Raw genomic sequence first — 21,489 nt, 5'->3', positions numbered from 1 at the left:
CAGGCTCAGGTAAAGTTGGACAAGTCTCCACATGCAAAATGGGGACAAATAGACACTGGATTGTGGAGCTGTCATGGGCATACACACATGGGAAAATGATGGCAAAGATCAGAGCTCTGAAGACAATAGGGATGAGAGGCTTTGTGAAGAATGCACCAATTCTGATGGACCTGTGGAGTCAAGCTACCATGATGTCAAAGATATGGGGGTTTTCTGATATGTATTATTTTTATATGTCACGCCTAAGAGACAAATACAATCACTACTACCATTTTACAATCAATCTGTGCATGCCAGACCACAATCTTGAAGGACAAGTTATTATTATGTAGGTGTCTAATGGCATATGAAAAGGTCACAACATCATGCCTTGGTTATATGGATCCATAAGGCCTTGACAAGGTGGATAAGAATTATGTCAGACCACACTCATTTTTTCTTGATCTGCTGATGTACCCGGAATCATCCTGGGTATCCTTAGATAGCATAGAAGGGGGAGTACCTTTTGATAAAGGAGATCTGTGATGCACAGGCAGTGCCTCACTCATTAAAACATGTGTATATATAACTGGAATGGTATAACTATGCCACAGTGAGGCCTTACCTATGTCTATCGTCAGAGGAGGGATAAATCTATCAGATTTAGAAAAAAACCAATTTTATATACACTGACCGACAAAAATAAAGAAACACGTGGTTTTTTGATTGGAGTCGCAATAGCTCCTCAACACTGCGATATTTTTTCAGACTTTCAGTGAGAGAAATGTAGCTTAATTGATGTAGTTTATTGTTAGAAAAAGAATGAGGTACATACATGAAAAAAACGATGAGATATAAATATGTTAGCCGAGAGTGTCATTTTTAGCAGTGTAAGTAAAATGAGAAAACAAGATAATTGACCTGACGAAAAGTCCAACAACCTAATATCTAGTATGCCTGCCCTTTGCCAATATCAAGGACCTCACCCGTGATGGGATACTACCATATAATGCATTGCAATACTCTTTTCCAAGTGCAGCCCACTCCTCCTGCAGAATGGCAAATAATGTGGCAGTCGTTGTCAGGTGATGTGGTCTGTTGTTCAGACGATGTTCGAGAGTAGCCCAAGCATTCTCTATGATGCTTTGGTCGGGGCTGTTTGGTGGCCAGTCCATTACAGAGATGTTTTGGTCGGCAAGCCACTTTTTCGTAAGCCGAGCTGTGTGCTTGGGGTCATTATCCTGTTGAAAAAGGACATCGTCGACTGAGAGTTCGTAGTCCTGGAGGGTGCTGAGAAGTCCTTCATTAAGTATCTGGCAGTACTGGACAGCATTCATAGTGCCTTCCACCAAAATCAGCCATCCGAAGCCCAAACTCGTCATGCATCCCCAGACCATCACCCCCCCACCTCCATGCTTCAACCGGGGCAACACGTTATGCACATCTAGTGCCTCACCAGGACCCCTACGACACCACTGCACTCCGTCCGACCCAAAGAAGTTGAATTTGGACTCATCTGAGTAGAGCACAGTACCCCATTTTTCTGCTCCCCATTCTGCATGTGCCTCTGCCCACACCCTTCGCTTTCTAACATGAGCCTTCGTGAGCATTGGTACCTTCCACCTCTTGTAACCCTTCAGGCCCTCATCTGAAAGCCTGTGCTGCACAGTGCGCTCCGAAAGATGGTCAAAATACCCCCATTGAACATCGACCACTGTTCAGCAGCTGTGACTACGGATTTTTCGCATGGCAAATTTAATATCTGCATCGTCCATCTTGCACGGGCGGCCTCGCCCTTCAATGCGAGCATAGTAGTTCTCCTTCCCTTCATATTTGTGGCCAGTTTTGCAGATGGTAGAGCATGAACATCCAATGACATTGCTGATTTCAGTGCAGGTGTGGCCTTCATTGAGGAGAGTGCAAATACGGGCTGCTTTTGTAGGGGTAATAGGCACATTTGGTTTGCGAGGAGGAGGTGAATACATGATAGGAATTTCAGTGCAATCGGCCCAGGTGGTGGTTCAGATTCAAGTTGGTTCTGACGTTGATGTGATGCCATTACATCATCAAAATTGGCATGTGGTTTCGCAGCCCTCTTACTTTGCTCACTGACTGGTATTTTTGCCTCATTCTTTTCATAATATTAAACTACAGATATCAAGCTACATTACACTCACTGGAAGTCCAAAAAAATATTGCAGCGTTGAGGAGCTATTGCGACTCCGATCAAAAAAACCATGTGTTTCTTTATTTTTGTCGGTCAGTGTATGTACTAATTGCAGGAAAGTTGGCAAGGCATGCGGTTACAGCTCTTTACAAAAGGTATGCAGGGTATGCAACCATTTTAACATCTGACCCTCACAGCACCTCTGATGAATTCCAGACCTGCTATCCACTGAAGTCATCATATGCTCATGTAATGAGACAGCAGGTCCTTGGATTCAGATTATCTCAAATGATCTTGCATTAAGTTGACCTGTACTGGATCGAGTTCAAGCAAAGAGGGATTAACCTCCACATATTGCATACTAGGTGGCATTGGAAGGGCACAAGAGATAATTGGTAAATGGAAAGCATGATAATGCTTACAGCCAGGAATATTGGCTTGCTAGCACCCTCTTTGGCTATGATAGCGTAAATCATCAAGCATTCGCTCTGACAATCCAAAATTTTGAATAACTTGGTTAGGATGAAGACAAAGAGGGTCATCAACCAAAAGATGTTCAAACCCTCACTAACTATCTAAAAGCTGGCTTTCAAGGAACATCTCATTTGGAGAAGCCCTCTTGCCTCCATGAACAGCAATTTTGTGAGCATTCCATGCATGTGTCTATCTTTGCACATCATCATTGAGGTCCCCAAGGAAAAGGAAGTGCAGAAGGGCCAGATGCTCATTGTTATCTCGTTCTAAACCATGATGCCACTCAAGATCCTCAAAGAAAGAAATCCACTTTTTGAGAAAGCCTTCCACAACAACCACCCAAGGTCTTTCAATTCAAGTGTTGTAAACAGACCTGGAGAGATGGATCAGTGTCATCTCAAACTTTGCCTGAGTTATCTTCACCTTCCCCATATGTAGCCATTGTCTCCTCAATAATGGTATATCCATTGGGCCACCATGGTGTTTTCAATCCCGTGGTCCTCACAACACTGCATTGGTACTCCCCAAAGCATAATCACTTCAAGAAACAAGTCTAAAACAGTCCTTTGCTTGTTATTACCTGACACCCTAATTCTGAAGACAGCCTGTCTATGAACATATGGACCATGAATTTCCAGTGGATGAGCTTTAAGAACAATGCCATCAATAAAGCTGATAAATGGAATGACTAGGCATGCACTATGGTTTCCATCATGATGGCAACACGAATTAGCATCAGGAACAAAATAGGATTGCCAAGGAATAGAGTGTCAACCAAATTGCCTAGGAGGACCATGTACTCTTTCATATGAGCTCTTAATCCTCTCTTGAGATACTTGTAAGCCTCAGCTAGCAATTACACCAGACAGCATTATGCGACCATGGTGAGGGTGATCCATGAGTATCTCGTGGACCATAGAGTCAAGTTTTTCATCTGAAAGGTTGGACATCTGAGGGCAAGTGATGTGATGGCTCCAACATTCTGTCCCATCATCTGTGACATGAATCTGGAAGGGTGCCTGTCCTGGCAATACAAGATTCCACTTGAGCTGAAGCCTTCGGATGGTCCTTGCACTAAACCCCAACAGTCTGCCTATTTTCACAGTGCCACCATAACTCATGGTTAAATCCTTAAGGAGCTGTGGGTCAATGGAGGCAGAAGGTTGTCCTTTCCTTTTCGATGGTTTGGTTTCACCAGGAATTACAACTGGTGGATAGTGCAGAGGATCAGAGGAACATAGAGCAGCTTCACAAAGCAGTCTCTTGAAAGTCTGGACATTTCTATGGATGGTAATAGCTTGCTTGTCAGACAGTAAATGTTGAAGCTATGTGGAACTGTTAGAGCTGGATATTGGACTTGAGAAGTGGTGCACCCTTTCTAGCAAAGCCTCAAATGATGCTATAACATTCTGCTGCAACTGAAGTCTATGAGGATCTTCCAGGATGACGTTGAGTAGACTATCAACCAAATGTTTGATTTCAGCATAACATGAAAGCAAAGTGCATGCTGGAAGAGATACAGTTTCATCATGAAGGATGTTCATCATGACACGAGAGATAATGATACATTACAGGCATGCTATAAACCAGATCCATGGAATCAGCACATTTGTTTCAAGTGCCGGTGTGAACAGGTTGTTCAAAGTGGCAGTTGTATGTGTCGGCGAATTCTCAGTGGAATACTTTGGCTGATGTAAGTGACTCGAGGGACATGATATCATTGTCCCAATACTGACAGTTGACTCAGCAATCACCACATTCTTCCAATGACTGATGGTCAGGGTGGGGTGTGCATATTCCAGCATGGGGTGGGTGTAATCTTCATGGACATCCAGATTGGGAGTAGCCTTGCATTACTAATCTTTCTCGTTTCAGGACATCTACATTTTTTAATGCCCTGACCAGTGTTGCTTTGGAAGATTGACTGTTGGTCGGTCCACAATTCAAATCAAGGGAATTTCTCAACTGGATGAAGGAATATTACAGCAATATCGAACTGTATTCTATAGTTTGGCTTGAACAAGCACATTAACAAACATTAACACAGACTTGCAAAGAATACAGCTTAGCACAAAAGAAAAGAATCAGGGACCTGGCGACTGCATAGAAATAGGCAATTGATGTATCACACTTTACTGCAATTATAGACACTGATATATTGATATATTAGTTTGTTAGATGGTGGCACAATGACTTTATGGATACAGGGTGTGTTAAACCTAGACATGATCTTGAAACAAAAAACTGTCATACAAGAAATGCCAGGTGACAATATCTTATGAGGACAGATGGCTATCAAGAGAGAGAGAGAAAATAGAAAAAGGCCTAATGGTCTATAATCCTAAATCATGTAGAAGTAGTGGTTCATGTTTAATAGTAGACATGTTCACATGGCAGAGTCCACATCATGCCCCAAGCTCAATGCATGCCTGCTTGTGGGGATTTACGTTGTTTATCATTCCACTCCGAGTACGTACACTTGAGCTGTCTTTCATCACACTCACTACAAACCTGCCAGTTAGTAAACTTTAGCCTAGGGTGTAGCATACTGGACACTTACTTGCAGGTTGTATCCCCACTGCCTTCTTTGGACCTCCTGCAGCACATGTGGTGTTTTTTGCAGAATTGGCAGGCAGAGCGCAAAGTTGAATGGGTAAAAGGCCTAGGATAATTGCACTCAAGCTGTCTTCTATCACATTGACTACAGGTAATATGTCAATTAGCCAATTTTGGCATAGGGTATGACATACTTGACACTTACTCGCATATCATATTTGTACTGCCCTTCTTAGACCTCTTGCAGGCGAAGTGATTTTTTTGACAAGAGAAGCAGACCAAGCCACTGTTCTTGGTCAGCATCCTTCCTGTAATACCATGGCTCCAGCTAAGTTTCATTGTTGGATAAGTTCACTTGAGTTGTCTTCGAGCACATTCACTAAAAACAACATGCCAATTGGTGAACGTGGGCATAGGGTGTAATAGGGTGTAGTATACTAGACACTTACAAGCAGGTGTTACCTGAGCTCCCCTCCTTTGACTTCCTACAAGCGTAGTGATGTTGTCTGCAAAAGGAGCAGGAGGGGTACTGCCATTTTGAAGGTTCCAGATAATTGCACTTCAGTGCCCTTGCGTCACACTGGCTATCATCACTACCTGTGCTCCTCTTCCTGTCAGGATTCATTGCTGGAGCAGAAGGAGAATTTCCATCTATATAATCCAGGATCCAGTCAGAATCTGACAATGCCATGGTTGGAGTGGAAGGAGAGTTAATGTATATATCGGGATCCAGGATCTCATCAGAATCCAATGATGCCATGGCTGGAGCAGAAGAAGAATCGCTGTCTAGATCAGGATCTGATGATGCTACTACTGGAGTGGAAGGAGAGTCTTCAGCATTCATATCAGAATCCCAGGCCAGCATCTGGAAGTGCTCTGCATGACTGCAGGAAAGGATAGCATAGACGAGACAAGCATTTCACAGAACAATTCATCATAGCTCAAGTGCATATGATTCAAAACTGTATGGAGCTCATGCTGCTGGGAAGAGTTACCATACTAATCTCATGTCAGTTTGAAGAAGTGCAATCAGAGAACATTGGCTTACTTGGACTGACTGGGTAGTTGGATAGGCAATACTAAAACTCAAGAGGTATTCATCAAAGAGGGCCGGTGCCGGTATGATATCATGGTTCTGCCACAATCCATGGTTATTATCATCATCATGGGAAATGTAATCCCTGCCCATGGAGTATGCAGAATGTAATGAAGAAATAGCAAATCTAGCTGTTCCAGCCAAGGGAATTTGTGGGAAAACTTGGGAGGTCTACAGTTGTTTCAGTGAAAACAGCTAGATCAAGAGGCCTGAAATTGTACCGTCATCTGCTGCAAGATTCCCCATGTGAACAGTGTAGGATGGGGGTCAAAATTCACACTTGGTGGAAATAATGTGTTGGTAGAGGCACTTGGGTAGGCAGAAGTCATGCCTGCAGCTTTGCTTTGCATCAAGGAAAACTCGACATTATAGCTTCCTTGTGTGACATTCTGTGGTGATGGAAACCACTGATATGGCCTATTGTCGGGGACAATGCACAAGAGTGAAAGGGGACTGCTTCTTGAATGCTTAGATAAGTCTGAGTGTAAGCTGGGTTTAGTAGTCAGCAGAACAGCCAAATAAAATGCGATGAAAAGAGTGAAAAGGTGATGGTGGAAAGAGGAGAACTTCATGCTTCTATTTGACAGCTTCAAGGGAGGTGCTGTTATAAGGACTTGCAAAGGTTATTTGATGTACCTAGGCTAATCAAAGAACAGGGATGATAAATAAGGCAATGTCATCAGTGAGTCAAAGCGAGTCATTGTTCTGTGGTCTTGAATTTTAGGAGGTTGGTGATACATTACAATACAGGTGTTCTTGGCAGTTGTGATAATTTGAATCCCATATGCATACAATCAAGGTCCTTCAGAACAGAGGTCTGGAGAATACGAAATAGCATGGTACAAAATGAAGAGTGAGAGATGGTGATGATGCAATGAATTCTCTTTGCTGAGAGATCTTTGAAAAGATAGTGTTGAGTATCTTGATCCTCCCACGTAAGAGGTACCCTGTCGAATACTTTGATAAGCTACTTTCTGGCTCTCAGTATGGGAATGTTCCATGGCTAGAACTTATCGGAACTGTTGCAAAACTGTTATCACACCTGCTTGACATGCTGAGAGTATTAAATATGTTCAAGCAAAATGAACAAAAAACAGACATTAACATACCTGTCTGTTGAACATATTTCAATACAAATTCAAGCGAGAAGTTTAATGTGCACTCTTGAGAAGGAGGAAGATATGAGAGTCTGTGTATCGGTGTCACAAGGAATGTCTTGATGCTTCTGATAGTATCTTCTAGGTTACTGGGACCTTTGCTGCTCTTGCCGCATGTCAACCTAGATGTGCTGCTGCACTGATGCCTTCAAGGCAGCTTAATCTGTTGCCATCCCAAAAAGCCTCAAACCACTCATTCAATGTCAAACATTGAACACCCAATATCTGCAGCATACAACTTCCCATTCGAAATTTCCAGATTATCTACAACTGGTGCTGAAGAAAAGATATTTCAATAACATTTACTATCTTCCATTACTCATGACTTGAGATTGGCAGTACTATGCTGAACCCTTGCCGAATCAGAAAGGCTAACTCAGTGATGCCGGTTTTCACTTCTTTGGTACTTTAAATCGGGGATTGAGATTGAACAATCAACTAGGGCAAAGCAAATAATCTTCTCTTAATAATGATCATGACGTTGGCCCAAAAGTATAGTCATCGCAATGTATAGAAAATTCTTATTCAATTTGGGTACCATAGGTGATCAATGATCTATCTGTCCAATAATAGACATCCCAATTTCTCTGCACCAACCCCGAAGGAATCCCTACAAGGATGTACAAGTATATAAAGGTTATGGCCACATAAAGAGATTCTTAGGTTCCTCATCAGGTCCTGATACAGTGTACACCTAATCAAGGCACATATTTGATTGGCAAGTGTACTTTGCTTTGAGATATTGAATCTGGACTTGGCATGCCTATTGCCAGTGAATAGATTTCTCCTACCTGAAAGAGATTATGAATATCCATCGAGCATGGAGAAGGTTCCAATCAACACATGATTATCCCTGGCCACTCCTCAGAGATAGTACTGACTTCTGTATGCATACTGCTGTATTTTCTGTCATTGAAGCACTATACATATCCTCAGTGGTACAAGCGCACATGCTTACGTAGAGGTTGGCTGGTGCAGTATGTGATTGTCATGTTGTTGTCATGTGACATCATCCAGTTCATCACGCAGTCGATGCATATACCAATAAATCATGGAAGTTGCACACTTAACCCATATTTTTGGTTGGACTTACTGCCCATATTGCAAAGAAGTGGTTCTGACGAGCTTTACCAGTCTGTCACATGTCAGCTCTATTCTTGTCATTCATTTGTGTGGTAGTTACCAGTCCAAAATCTATTTCCAGTTCTCACACCAGGCAGGCCAATTCTTTTGGCATTAGCAATTGTAGCATTGACTTTCAGGATGCCAGTGATTTGGGGTGTGCCCACAATATGGATACATTCAAAAATATGATGCCTTTGTGGTTCAGAGCTTCCTGCTCAGTGTGCTTTTACTTTTCAAACATCTAAAGCTCAAGGAAGGACAAAGGCACAAATCAAAAACTAAAAGACTAGCTTTATTGGCTATCTCTGCTGATACAGGTCAGGTACATAAGCGTAAACTACTAATCTAACTTACACCCTAGAAAGCCTGATGAAAGTGTCCCAGAATCTCTGGCAATTTTCTTGACCGAGCCTCTTTATAAAAACGAAGGATGATGTTATATTTATCATGGATATTTCCCTCATTATCACATTCAGAGATATTGCCCCTTGCAGTCTTCTGACTATAATTCGTAGTGACGAAGGGTCCCTTGCTGCAATGTTCCCCATCCCTCCTCCAATACCATTCTGCTGAACAACATTGTAAGAAGAATTTTCTTATCCTGATTTCACTAGAAGCTGTCTGGTTCCTACACAGATCCAATGATTTTAATTGGAATTTAGGTCCTCTGTCAGGCTCAGCCACTTTTGAGGTCCAGTGGGCATTGCCAAAAACTAATGATACTTCATAGCAGTTTCCGGATTGGTGGTGCAAGCTTGTACACCACATGAAAAGCTTTAACTCTGATACCGTCCCATCATGTGGCATTATAGAACCTACCATCTCACAACAAACAAACTTTCATTCAAACTTCATCTTATTTGGCTGTCATTGCAGTAAAAGGGAGTCACGACATTAAAAATCTGTTGTCACGGTTGCTAACTGGAGGCATGAGGTTTCCATAATGAATATTCATAACTATCACAAAAGTGTGACTCTCAGCCATCCAAGTGACATCTCTCTTTCACCCAGTTTGATTTCGTCACACTTGTCAAGATACGAGAAAAGTAGACAAACTTAAAACTGTGAGTATTGCAACTCGCTTTGCATCGCCAAACCAAGACTTGCACATTTCTCTTATGAATGACATTCTCTAAGATTATTCTTTTAGATTATCTTGAGTTTCACCATACCAGAAACAAGCGAGGGTTCTCTTAGACATCTTGCTGCAGCAAAGCAATGTCTTCATCTGCCTTACAAGATGCCTCGCTGCAGCAGGAAAATAGTTCTATTTTGATGCACTGATCAAGGTCCAGTATTTTGATGAAAACTCTCATCAAACCTCATTCTCTTGTCCCTCTTCTGAAATCTCAAAGGCAAACAGTTATGCACAAGACACGACAATGCACCGGACCAATCCCCATGGTAAGAGGCTGCCACAGGGAGCACCCAGGCTGCCTCCTACTCCAGGATCTTTGGAGAAGATATTTCATACCCAGGGAACAACAGATCATGAACTGCTCCATCCTCCACCATCATTCATTGAATCCCCTTTGACGGTGCATAACAAGTTGAACAAGTCTGTTCTGGTACTCAGACTACCTCTCTTACCCCCCTACCCCCCTATGGTAAAAATTGATCACAGGAAGCGATGCCTCCTCTTGCTCCAGAATACTCAGAGAAAATACCTATGCAAGGGAGGACTGGACACGAGCCAGTTCCCCTTCCCACCCAGCAAGGTTATCATCTGTTGTCATTCATTACATCACTGGCTGGGTGTTTTCTACCCCAGCAAGGCTATCACAGTCCATCACTGCTCGTTACATCACCAGTTGGGTCTGTTCCACCCCAGTTGGACTATCATCTGTTGTCATTTGTTACATCCCCTGTCAGGTATGTTCCAACACACAGTTTATGTCCTGCACATCTCCTTGGTAAAAGGCCTTCACAGGATGCAGAACTTCTCCTTGCTCCATAATACTCAGAGATACCGATTCAGAGAATGACAGAATATGAGTCAGTTCCCCTTCCACCCCAGCATTTTTATCCTTTGCTATCATTTGTTGCATTGTTAGCCATAGCGAATGGCAAGTTTGACAGGTTGGATTCAGCAGCCAGTATACCTACAAGATCTCTGCAGTGTGCAGTGCAGTGTCATGCTCTGGTACCCAAAGGGATGATACTGCCATAGCAGGAAATGCTGACAGATCACAAGTTAGCCAGTCCACAGGCCATTCCACCCCAGTAGCTTGGTAGCGCACCTCTGGGCCCACATTATCTGCTGAACATGTATGCCTCTCCACTCCCTCCACTGATATTGCCACTGGAGGCATGTCTAGCCCTACCCGTTCATCAATCTTTGATCATTTTCCTTCAACCAACCGATAGCCCTTCACTAACATCATTCCATAAATTCTATTTGATGACAATTTGCCTCATGATAGAAAGACATTGGGATGTATATGCCCATTACTACTGTGATGCAATTTCAAGGATGCTACCACATACTGAATTTATTGAAGCAGCAGAATGTGTTGTGTATAAAAATATAGTGAGACCCTTCTTGTGAGCTATCATTATGCTTGCTCATTCATTGAACATATTTAATAGGCTGCCATTGAACTTGCACAAGAGTCTCTTTCTCTCCTCAGTTATATGGTATCCTATCCAATGTTGTTCCCTCATGCCTTGCAATGGTTTGCTATGCACACTCGATTTGGAACCATACAAGACACAAGCTGAGGACTCTGGATTCAACCAAGGATGCTGTCTCTAATGGAATCCTGAGAAGAATACCTGGCTCCCTGGACTGCTTTGCCAGAACTTGATAGTATTTACTCAAGATTGAAGGCAAGTCTGGATGAACATCCACCCCTGTTTCTTATACAGCCTCTGTTGGTAAGAGTGCTTTGCTCTCAAATATCCACAACAGATGTTTACCCTTGGAATACATTCATTCATTTTAGTGTACGTGCATGGTGATGGCATCAAGTCAGTACCTCTATCAGTGACTCTGATGGTTGTTCCAGAAGTCTGTGTGCCTACCCATACAGAAGCCTGTTTCATGTTTCTGCATGGTCATACATAAATATAGTATCTGCTTCTTGAATGTATATAGTCTGCACTGTGTTTATGATACTGCCATCTCCATAAAAATTTCATGGGGTTCACCGTTTTCTCTCATGTTGCTGATTGTGGGCTATCTTAGATTAGAATTATTAGCCCAAGTGTCACAGATGGCGCATTCTCACAATTTCCATAGGAGCACTAACATTGTCATGTATGCTAAGGATTGATATTACATACTTACATGATATGTATACAATTCTGTGTCAGGGGTACTTTGGTTTAGTACAGTCCTAGTTAAGTAGTTTAGGGGTTCAAGCATGAATGCTATAGGTTTCCACTAGTTAAGTTTGGTTGGGGTAGGTCGAGTTACTTTGTGTAACCGTGGGTAGTTGTTTGATAAGTGGTCAGGGTCTTGAAGAGTGAAGTTGATGGTGCATTATAAGCGTACCTAAATAAACTATAGTTAATAAAATAGGCATGTCATGAGCATGCCTGGAAATATGGTTTGTTGTTTGAGAGGGCATGTCATGAGCAAGCCTAGAATAGATGTATTGATAATTCTTGCAATAGGGCTTGATGAAGTGGTAGGCCATCGCAGGGCATGGCATGTCTGAGTCCTGCCAGGCTTTGAGAACTTGGAAGGCAAAAGTTTTATGCAACTGTTATTACTCTCAGGAAATAATATAGGGCCATGGATTCAGCTAGAAAAGGGTCACCACATGTTGGTGAGCATCTTCCATCGGTATAGATATAGAGGATAATTCTGATATCAAACAAAGGACTGGGATTGCATGCTTGCATGTCTTTACAATCACCCCTGCATCTGTGGTCCACCTCCCAATTTCACTGTATGCTCAAAGAAGAGCATGCCATCACTGCCCAACAATCAGCAAGCGAATGAAAATGAAAAGAGGAGAAATATGTACTCTGTATACAAACATATTTTGGCAGGATAAGTTGGTGAGGGTCTTGCATGATGTTTCAGTAGATGTGGGAAGAACACAGAACAGAGATGCTTTGCGCAACCATCTGGCTCAGTGAAAGGGTACCTACTACCCCCAAATATTACTCATACAGGTTGAAGTAACCCATTTCTGCTACTGTGTTTGAGTCCAGCCCCACGATTCTAACAGTATGCCCCAGAAAACTCAATAGATGTGCAGTTGACATATGTGCTGATGGTGCGCCATTGCCATCAACAGCCTGGCTCATGACAATGAGTACATGCATGGCAGCCTTGCAACCAAGGAGACATAGCACACTGTTACACTCATAAAGTCTGCAGATATCCTGGCAGAGTTCATGACTTTGACAGACTTGATGGTTTAAATTTGTCGGCTGTTCAGTCAAATGAAGGGTTCACAAAGGCAACTATAGGAGCTGAGTGCTGAGGCCAAAGTTTGGCTGAAGTTGCATTCCCTACAGTCCCTTCTTGAAACAAGTGTGACCTGTCTACAATCCCTTCTCCCCTTCAATTTGGCTCTCTGCTATAGCCACAACCCTCTTCCTTCGAGCCTGTCCCTCCCCTCTATACTCACTGTTATCCACATCTGGCACTTGTGCTTGCTCAGAGTGTGTATGCTCCTAAGCTAATAATAGTTAGAGCATGTGTAGACATATCATTAAAATACACACATTTGAACCCTCCTGCCCATGTACTCCTGTCTCAAACAAAGAAACACTGACCCAGCATTCCCAGAGCCAGCCAACCAAGGCCTTGTCCTTGTCAAACCAAGCCAGCCAAGTTGGTATCCTTCACATCTTGTTAGTATCAAGCTTGGCAAAGACAAGCTCTACCCTTACCTCATAACCTGCCAGCATGGCCCAACAGAACCAGATTTTTAAGTATGATCAGATCGATCAGACATTCAGCATGGTGTGATTGAAGAAAACTGGCCAATGCAGACAAGTCAGCACCTTGGAAGTAAGTTACAACTAATAAATGCACCATGATCCTTCTCATCCATCTCCAGTAACTCAGACATTATCCTTCAGCTGGTATTCAATCCAAGTGGCCACCTAGCACAATGGGGCAACATATACATCAACAGTGTCAAGCCTGCCTCATCAGATATGCTGAGTATGATCCAAGGAAACTGTCAAAAAAATCAGTTCTCAATGCCTTGCATGCAAGTAACAGCCAACAAACACACTATGATTTCTGGAATTCCTCTCCCATGCCTCCAGACATTCTCCTACCACTCACAATAGGTCCAAGGGGGCCGTCAAGCTATTGAGGAACAGTTTGCCACTGGAAGAATCGTTTGACAGGCACACAGCTCTCATTTCCCCAGAGAGCTGCATCAGTGGAGGAAATCATGGCCAATCCTTGAATCACGTTAGTAGATATAACAAGTATCAATCAATCCATACACACCCTGTCCAAGTCAAACGATATAATGTAGGCATGACTAGAAAAGCAGTTTTACACAGGTCCTGACCAAAGAAGGATGTGCATCCATCAGAGCTATATACTCTGGCAACAACCTGAGATTGTTCTGTCCCACTTTCAACTTTGTAATATCATTAAGAAGCTGTCAGGATAGGTTGGTCAAGATGCCATAGTGCTGTTTGATGAGATGAGGAAGGTTGAGGAAGTGTTCCCACAGGAAGGCTTGTCTTGCACAAAGGGACTTCAAGAGTTGGTTGTTACATTATTTGACAAAAAAATGACACTGGAAAAGAGCAATCATTGCTCAAAAACAAAAACAGGGCCTGGCCTGGCTGGCCTCGAAAACTGAACAACTGTGATGTGTGACAATAATGCAGTTGACTCACAGCATGCACATCATAGCAAATTGTCAGACTATCACCATCACACACCACCACCGAGATGCTCAGATTAGCATAGACTGAATCCTGTATACACAGGACTCGGAACATAGTCAGCTTAAAAGTGTGTGTGTAGTGTGATGGGTAAAAAGTTGATGATCTCATTTCTTCTTTTCTACTCTATTTATACTTACTAGCTGTTGGGATTTGGCAATCTGGCATCATGCCAAGTCTGCTTATTAAGGAAGAAGTCTGAGAAAAAGTGTGAAAAGTTCTAGTAAAAGTACTGTAACCCGGATGCCGGTTACATCGGCTATTCCCGATGTGACATAGATACGAGGGATTGCCATGTCACGTCTCTTTAGTTTACCACCACCATCTGTACCGTCGTCTCACGAATACCGAGCTGGTTCCTTGCACATCTGTGTGAACGAGTTCTTCAGTGTAGCTCCGTGGCTACGAGCTTCCACTTTTTTTTTGCAATCCAACTTGCTCTCTTCTTTCGCTTTCGTTCCCACACTGGACGCTGCCACGTCATCACGCCGTTTCACGCGCCGTACCGCGCAGCAGTACCACCTACCCGTCTTTGAAGCCTTGGACGATCCAGACTTACATCAACAACCCGACAAACACGCTACAGACCCTCGTCTATCTCCCGTTCCCAACCGTTCATCGTCACCATTGACTGAACTTGATTCTTCTTGCTCGCCTAGCCCTCAACCAATGTCTTCGAAATTAGATCTCCCTACCCTCGCCAATGTCACCTCGATTGCTGCACTCACATGGCTGACTCGCTGCGCAGACTCCTTTGAGGCCTGGTCTGCTCTCAATGCCGATAAGAAGATCAAACCCGAGACGCAAATACTAGTTGCTGGATTGAAGATGGAACATGCTGAGGCCGCTGCTTGGTGGAATGAGAACCGGGAGTCGTTAAAGAAGCTGGCATCATGGGATGAGTTTGTCGCAAAGGTGAAGGATCGTTTTGTCCCCTCCAACTGGCGTTTGGATGCACTTGCTGCCTTCTACTCGGTAAAGCATGCACCTGGGACGGACTTCCAGTCTTTTGTGTCAGACCTCCAAACTGCGCGGAATGCCCTCGCGTCTGCTGGCACTGGCTACACCATCACCGACTCTTCTGTCAAAAATCATCTATTATTCTTCGCGCATCCCATTTTATCCCTTCGCGTCCGTAGTACTACGGGTTTTGCGTCAGTCTACGGAACCATGAAGCTTGATGCCTTGGTCAATCTGATGTCTACGACTTGGGCGAGCCTAATTGCAGAGAACGTCGTTCGAATCAAGAATGTTCAGACTAGTGACCAATCCCATGCCATTCCGACTGCCCACATCACTTCTACCCATCCCACAGCATCTACGGCCGCGTCAAACGGTTCACGTTACCCTTTTCCGGATCTTTCCTATGCCGAGAAAGAGGCTCTTCGGGCTTCTGGAGGTTGTTTCCATTGCAGGAAGACCCCATCTTCGCTGAACTGGACGCAGCACAGCGCACGTAACTGCCCTGGAGATTCAGCTGCCGGTGTCGCTCCACGAGCCACCCGCCCTCTACTCCCTCACCAACGAGTAGCTGGAATTACTTTTGGGGATGCCGAGATCCCGGAAACGCCAGGCTCCTTTGTATTAGATGGACCCGACTCTTCGGACTCGGACTACGACACCGACCATGACTTTGACTAAAGATTTCCCTCACTACCCGTTGTCTTTCGCATCGCTTTCGTACTCGCTTTTCTTTGATTGCTATCGTCTTCAGCCATGTTGCAATATTTTGGTCACTTCTGTCCTTATGTTCGCACCCGTGAAAGATAATACTTTCCTTGTTCGTTTCGTCCGTGACAATGGTCTTCATGTTCCAGCGTTCCTTTTTCTTTATGTTTCTTTCTACTTGGACTAGTACGTTTGTTTTTTTTAGAGTGGGGAGGAGTGTAACCCGGATGCCGGTTACATCGGCTATTCCCGATGTGACATAGATACGAGGGATTGCCATGTCACGTCTCTTTAGTTTACCACCACCATCTGTACCGTCGTCTCACGAATACCGAGCTGGTTCCTTGCACATCTGTGTGAACGAGTTCTTCAGTGTAGCTCCGTGGCTACGAGCTTCCAAGTACATTTAGTATAAAAGTAGGTACTGTAGCATAGATCCTCATGTGTTTGCAGAGCTCAGCCAAGCACAATACTATTGGCTTGCTACCATGCATGTGACACTGGGAATAAACTGATACCCCTTTTTCCAACACTAGCTTTATTATTATCATATTGGATTCAGGCTGTGCAATCCTGTGCCTTGCCAGTGCATCTGACATTCTCTCTTTTTCTCTGTTCTTCTCCCTTCTTTTATTACCTTCCTGATTCTTCCTATACTGTATGTCATTCTGACATCCATGAGGAATGAAAGAATATAACTGCTCTCAGTTATTGCCATACTTATTCAATAGTCAACTAAGTTGATCATGATCCAAAAAAGTACATAAGTAAAGAAAAATAGTACCATGAAACAGAATACATAAAAGAAATACATGAGTATGCTTTGAATGGAAGGGAGTAGTTGGTACAATTCCATGATGAGAGAACTGTTTAAATTTCCAGAGTAAGTGTGGTGTGTAGATATCTGTGAACAAGAGGAGAGTACCTTTCGAATTCAATGTCATATTCTGTGTGAGTAGGAATAAGATTCAAGCTGGGTTTGCATCCTAATTTGGCCTTCACTAGCTCCCACACATGCTTGTATTTCTTCCACTTTGGTAACATGAAATCAGTGGCTCATGTGATCATGGTGACTTTATAATGCCCTTTTTCCACTGTTGGGCTGATGAACATGGCATTGAAGATGACATGTGTTAGCCACTAACTCTTATCGACTTAGATCAACTCAAGATCGCCACTCGCACTTCGGTGGTCGATACAAGAGGGGTCAAAGTAGATGGGTGAGAGCCAGTCACGAACTTAGATAGTCACGAAGAACGGAGTTCGATGTTAGGTAGAATAAACCTTAGCCGAAGCTGGGTTTTAGGCCAGCTGAGGCTCTACTTAAATACACGTTGAGTAGACTAAAAATAGTACTGTGAGAATGTCCAATCAGAACCGCAGCATGGAGTAAGCGTGAATGCGTAAGAAAAAGGAAAAGAAATGAATAACCGTAACATTACCCCCCCCTTAAGACTCGTTCGTCCCGAATGAGTCCTCAGTCTCCTCTCCGCTTTGTTGTGACTGACTGTAGAAAGATAAGACACTGTCATCATCGTTGTCATCATCTTCGCTGTCAAAATCCCAATTCTCAGTCACCTTTTGGAGGTGGTTTACATCGCCTTCATCGTCGGTAGGAGGATCGAGTAGGATTGGTGGGTTCCTATAGGGCCTGTTTTCCCGTCTAGAGTTTTTGATCTCCTGGGCGCGTCGTCGTAGATAGGAGTCGCGGACCTTAGCGTTATCGAATAGTGGATCGTCTTTCAGGGGAGTGTGTTTCCAAAAGTTGTCGTCCGAGACGTTGTTGTCCCGGAGCCACTTCTTGCTTTCCTCCTCTAATGTTCGATCCATCGCTTCCAATATGTCCACTACCAGCCGTTGGAAGGATGAGCTAGTTGAGACGGGTCCGTTTGCTCGTCCGGCATCCGAGGCCGCTACCTCCCCTATCACGTTGATTTCTTCGTCGGAATGCGCTGGAGCCGAGCATTGGGAGGAGTAGACGGTCTCGACTTCCGTAAGGCAAGGCGTGGCTGGGTCGTGATACTGGACGGGGAGGTTGCGTGGTATTTTAGGATCAATACCCACCGTCCGTCCATACTTGTTTACCTCCCATTGAATCCTTTGGATACGCGCCTCGTATTCGTTAACCAGCGTTTCCGCGTTAGCCATGTTGGACCGTTTAACCCAGGAGTTCTCTTCCTTCAGGTATCCCTTCCATTTCACCAAATATTCCGTTATGGTGCGACGTGTTCTCCCTCGACCAACTACTCTGTCTCGTTGCTCGACTATCTCTTCGATTTCGTATTCTTCCTCATCTTCGATCAACTCTGGGGGTGGTCTCTGGGGTCGAGGTTGATTAGGGAAGGAGGGCGCGATGTAGGGCGTCAACAGAGACTCGTTAAAGCGGTTGTGGATTTTCCACGCGGCCGGTAATTTCAATTCGTATGCTGAGGCCCCCTTTTTTGCGATAATTGTGAACGGGCCCACTCGTCGGTCACCCAGTTTCTTAGTCGGTCGGGGGAGATGAAGGTTGGTCGCATCGAGCCATACCTTATCTCCGACTTGGTACTCCACGGCTGCTCCTTTGTGTTTGTCGTGGGCCTTCTTCATGGACTCCGCCGCCTTTTCCAATGATTTTCTGGCTTCTTCCTGCGCCTTTTCGATTTCTTCCACCATCTTTCCCGCTGCCGGAACCGTTGTCATTCGCTGAGGCTTCTTAATAACCTCCCCGTCCCTTCCGAAGATGACTTTATAGGGGGAGTATCCGGTGGCCGAGTGCTGTCGGTTGTTATGTGTGAACGCCGCCAACGGTAGCCACTCGCTCCAATCGTCTTGTCGGTCGTTGACGAACATCCTGAGGTATTTCTCGATCTCTTGATTAACCCTCTCAGTCTGTCCGTCCGTTTGAGGATGATAGGCCGTGGATGGGTTTCCTTCAACGTGTAGGAGTCGATAGAATTCCTTCATGAATTTGGAGACGAATACCGATCCCCGATCGGAGATTACTTTCTCAGGCATTACTCCATAGGGTACGTAGACGTAGTCCCTTAGGATTCTCGCGAACCCTGCCGACGTGAGCTGCTCATCGCACGCGATAGGGATAATGGCTTTAGAGAAGCGATCGACAATTACCAGTATAGAGTCGAAACCTTTGGAGTTTGGCAGCTTGGTGATCATGTCCACTGAAATGTGAGTCCATGGGCGAGCCGGAACCTCGTTGGGATGTAAGGGGGCCTTCTTCGGGCGACGATCCGCCTTGGTTCGTTGGCAGACGTCGCACCCCTTTACGTACGCTTCTATGTCTCGACGCATTCTTGGCCACCAGTAATCACGAAGTACCAGCTCCTTGGTTTTCTCAATACCAGGGTGGCCGGTGGTAGCGTGATCGTGTTTGAGGGCGATAATTTGCCCTCGAAGGTCGCGGTCTACCGGTACATAGATCCGTCCGTCGTACCATAGTAGATCCTGAGTGCGAGAGACACCCTTTTCGTGATTTAAGGAGTTGGATATCCCCCTATCCCAGCGATGAGGGTCATGTGTGGCCGCCTTGATCCTTTCATGCAGTTCCTCGGCGGTAGGCATAATTAACGCCCTAAAGTGTTCCGCCTTAAGGACCACTACGTCACGGTTGTCCTCCTTTCCTTGGTCATGATCAGCTCTTCGTGACAGGAGATCCGCTTTACGATTCTGCGCCCCCGGTTTGTGGTGTAGGGTAAACTGGTACTCCGCTAACTCAGTTACCCACCGCGCCTGTCGTCGGTTGAGCTTCTGAGGTTTGCGGAAGTACTGGAGATTGGAATGGTCTGTCCAAATCTCAAAGTCCTCCCTCGCTCCCATGAGGTACTGCCGCCACTCTTCAAGGGCGATCATTATGGCCAGGAGTTTCTTGTCATAAATCTCGTAGTTCCGCTCTGTGACCGACAACGCCCGAGAGAGGAAGGCTACGGGTCTCCACTTCTCGTCTTGCCATTGAGATAGGACCGCCCCTATCGCCCCCTCGCTGGAATCCGCCTCTAGGCGAAATCGCCCCTCATCTAGTGGGATGGCCAGTACCACATCCTCCCGGAATAACTCCTTGAGTTTCTCAAAGGCCTTCTGCTGCGACTCCCCCCAGCTCCATTCCTGCTTCCCAGTAAGGGATGTGAGAGGTTTGACGTGCTTACTGTAGTCGCGAATGAACCGCCGGTAAAAGTTACAGAATCCAAGGAAGGATTGCAACTCCTGCTTCCTTCGGGGTACGGGCCAATCGAGGAGACCCGCGATCTTGATGGGGTCCATCCAGATGTTCCCTTTGCTAATGATCACCCCGAGATACTCGGTTTCCTCCACCTCAAACTCGCATTTTTCCGCCTTTAGGAATAGCTTGTTCTCTCGTAGGATCTGCAGTACCTTTCGCGTGATACGCTTGTGTTCAGCCTTCGTCTTGGAAGCGATAAGTATGTCGTCCAAATAGACAGACACCTCCCCTGCCGCGATGAGGTCCTTGAAGATGTCATTCATCATCCACTGGAATGTGGTGGGAGAGTTGGTGAGTCCGAAGAACATTACTAGGGGCTCGTAGAGCCCACGGTTGGTTCGGAAAGCGGCTTTCCACTCATCCCCTTGCTTAATCCTCACGTTGTTGTAACCCCAACGAACGTCCAACTTGGTGAAGTATTTAGCCTTTTTCAGTCGGTCCATTAACTCCCCGATAAGCGGCAGCGGATAACGATTCTTGATAGTCATTTCGTTTAGTTTTCGGTAGTCCTGGACTGGACGTAGTTTGCCATCTTTCTTTTTTACAAAGAAGAACGGCGAAGCCATGGGAGACTTCGAGGGTTGAATTCGGCCAGTAGACAGGTTCTCGTCCAAGAATTTGTCTAACTCCTCCTGTTCGGCGTGGTTGAGAGGATAGACCTTGCAGTCTAGATTGGCGTTAGCGTTGGGGATCAGTTCAATGGCGTGATCCCAGGGTTTACGAGGGGGCAACTCGTCGAAGTTCTCCTTATCAAAGATGTCCCCGAAGTCGCGGTACTCTTCGGGTACGATCTCCTCGAACGATTTGGTGGTCTTCTTTGCATTGGCCTGGGCGGCCAGTTCGTTAGCTTTGGTCCCCATTGCCTGTACGTGAAAAGCCTCCTCGAAGTCAATGACCAGAATTGTATCTCCCTCTTCGTACTCCTCCCATCGCGCTGAAGGGTCGGTGTCAGGCAGGGAAAAGGGAATTTTGCGGCACGTGCACCGGGCTAGGGTAACTGCCCCGGTGTCCCAGTCGATTAGGGGGTTGTGACGCTGTAGCCAATCATGCCCCAGGAATAGGGGGGTCGAGCCGAGGTCGACTACGGCGAGTTCGATCCGCTCCATGTGATCTCCGATGCGCAACCTCACCTCGGCATACTCCGTGATGTCTCCTCCCTTGTTTCTGGTGCCGTCGG

The 21,489-nt window shown here is 45.0% G+C and overlaps 2 protein-coding genes across 2 annotated transcripts; one reads left to right on the top strand and one right to left on the bottom strand.

The window, feature by feature from the left end:
- Positions 1 to 3,465: 3,465 nt before the first annotated feature.
- Positions 3,466 to 6,622, bottom strand: EV420DRAFT_1636384 (uncharacterized protein; the record flags this gene model as incomplete). The annotated part of the gene is made up of 6 exons (XM_060476577.1): positions 3,466 to 3,945; positions 3,994 to 4,078; positions 5,758 to 6,060; positions 6,105 to 6,175; positions 6,225 to 6,443; positions 6,494 to 6,622. 6 exons carry the CDS (start codon positions 6,620 to 6,622, stop codon positions 3,466 to 3,468), a joined length of 1,287 nt encoding a protein of 428 aa, XP_060337947.1.
- Positions 6,623 to 14,661: 8,039 nt separating this feature from the next.
- On the top strand, positions 14,662 to 16,221 carry EV420DRAFT_1743774 (uncharacterized protein). The gene has a single exon (XM_060480083.1). The coding sequence runs from the start codon at positions 14,723 to 14,725 to the stop codon at positions 16,067 to 16,069; it is 1,347 nt and encodes a 448-aa protein (XP_060337946.1). The 5' UTR covers positions 14,662 to 14,722; the 3' UTR covers positions 16,070 to 16,221.
- Positions 16,222 to 21,489: the final 5,268 nt, after the last annotated feature.

Source organism: Desarmillaria tabescens (genome assembly GCF_030435595.1).
Source record: "Desarmillaria tabescens strain CCBAS 213 chromosome Unknown EV420scaffold_3, whole genome shotgun sequence".
In the NCBI taxonomy this organism is placed as follows: Eukaryota; Fungi; Basidiomycota; class Agaricomycetes; order Agaricales; family Physalacriaceae; genus Desarmillaria; species Desarmillaria tabescens.
The sequence above is the reverse complement of the archived record's forward strand: the minus strand, read 5'-3'. Positions and strand labels throughout refer to the sequence as shown.

Excerpts from the sequence above, each read along its gene's own strand:
- EV420DRAFT_1743774 (XM_060480083.1), top strand. The coding sequence starts at position 14,723 with ATGTCACGTCTCTTTAGTTTACCACCACCATCTGTACCGTCGTCTCAC.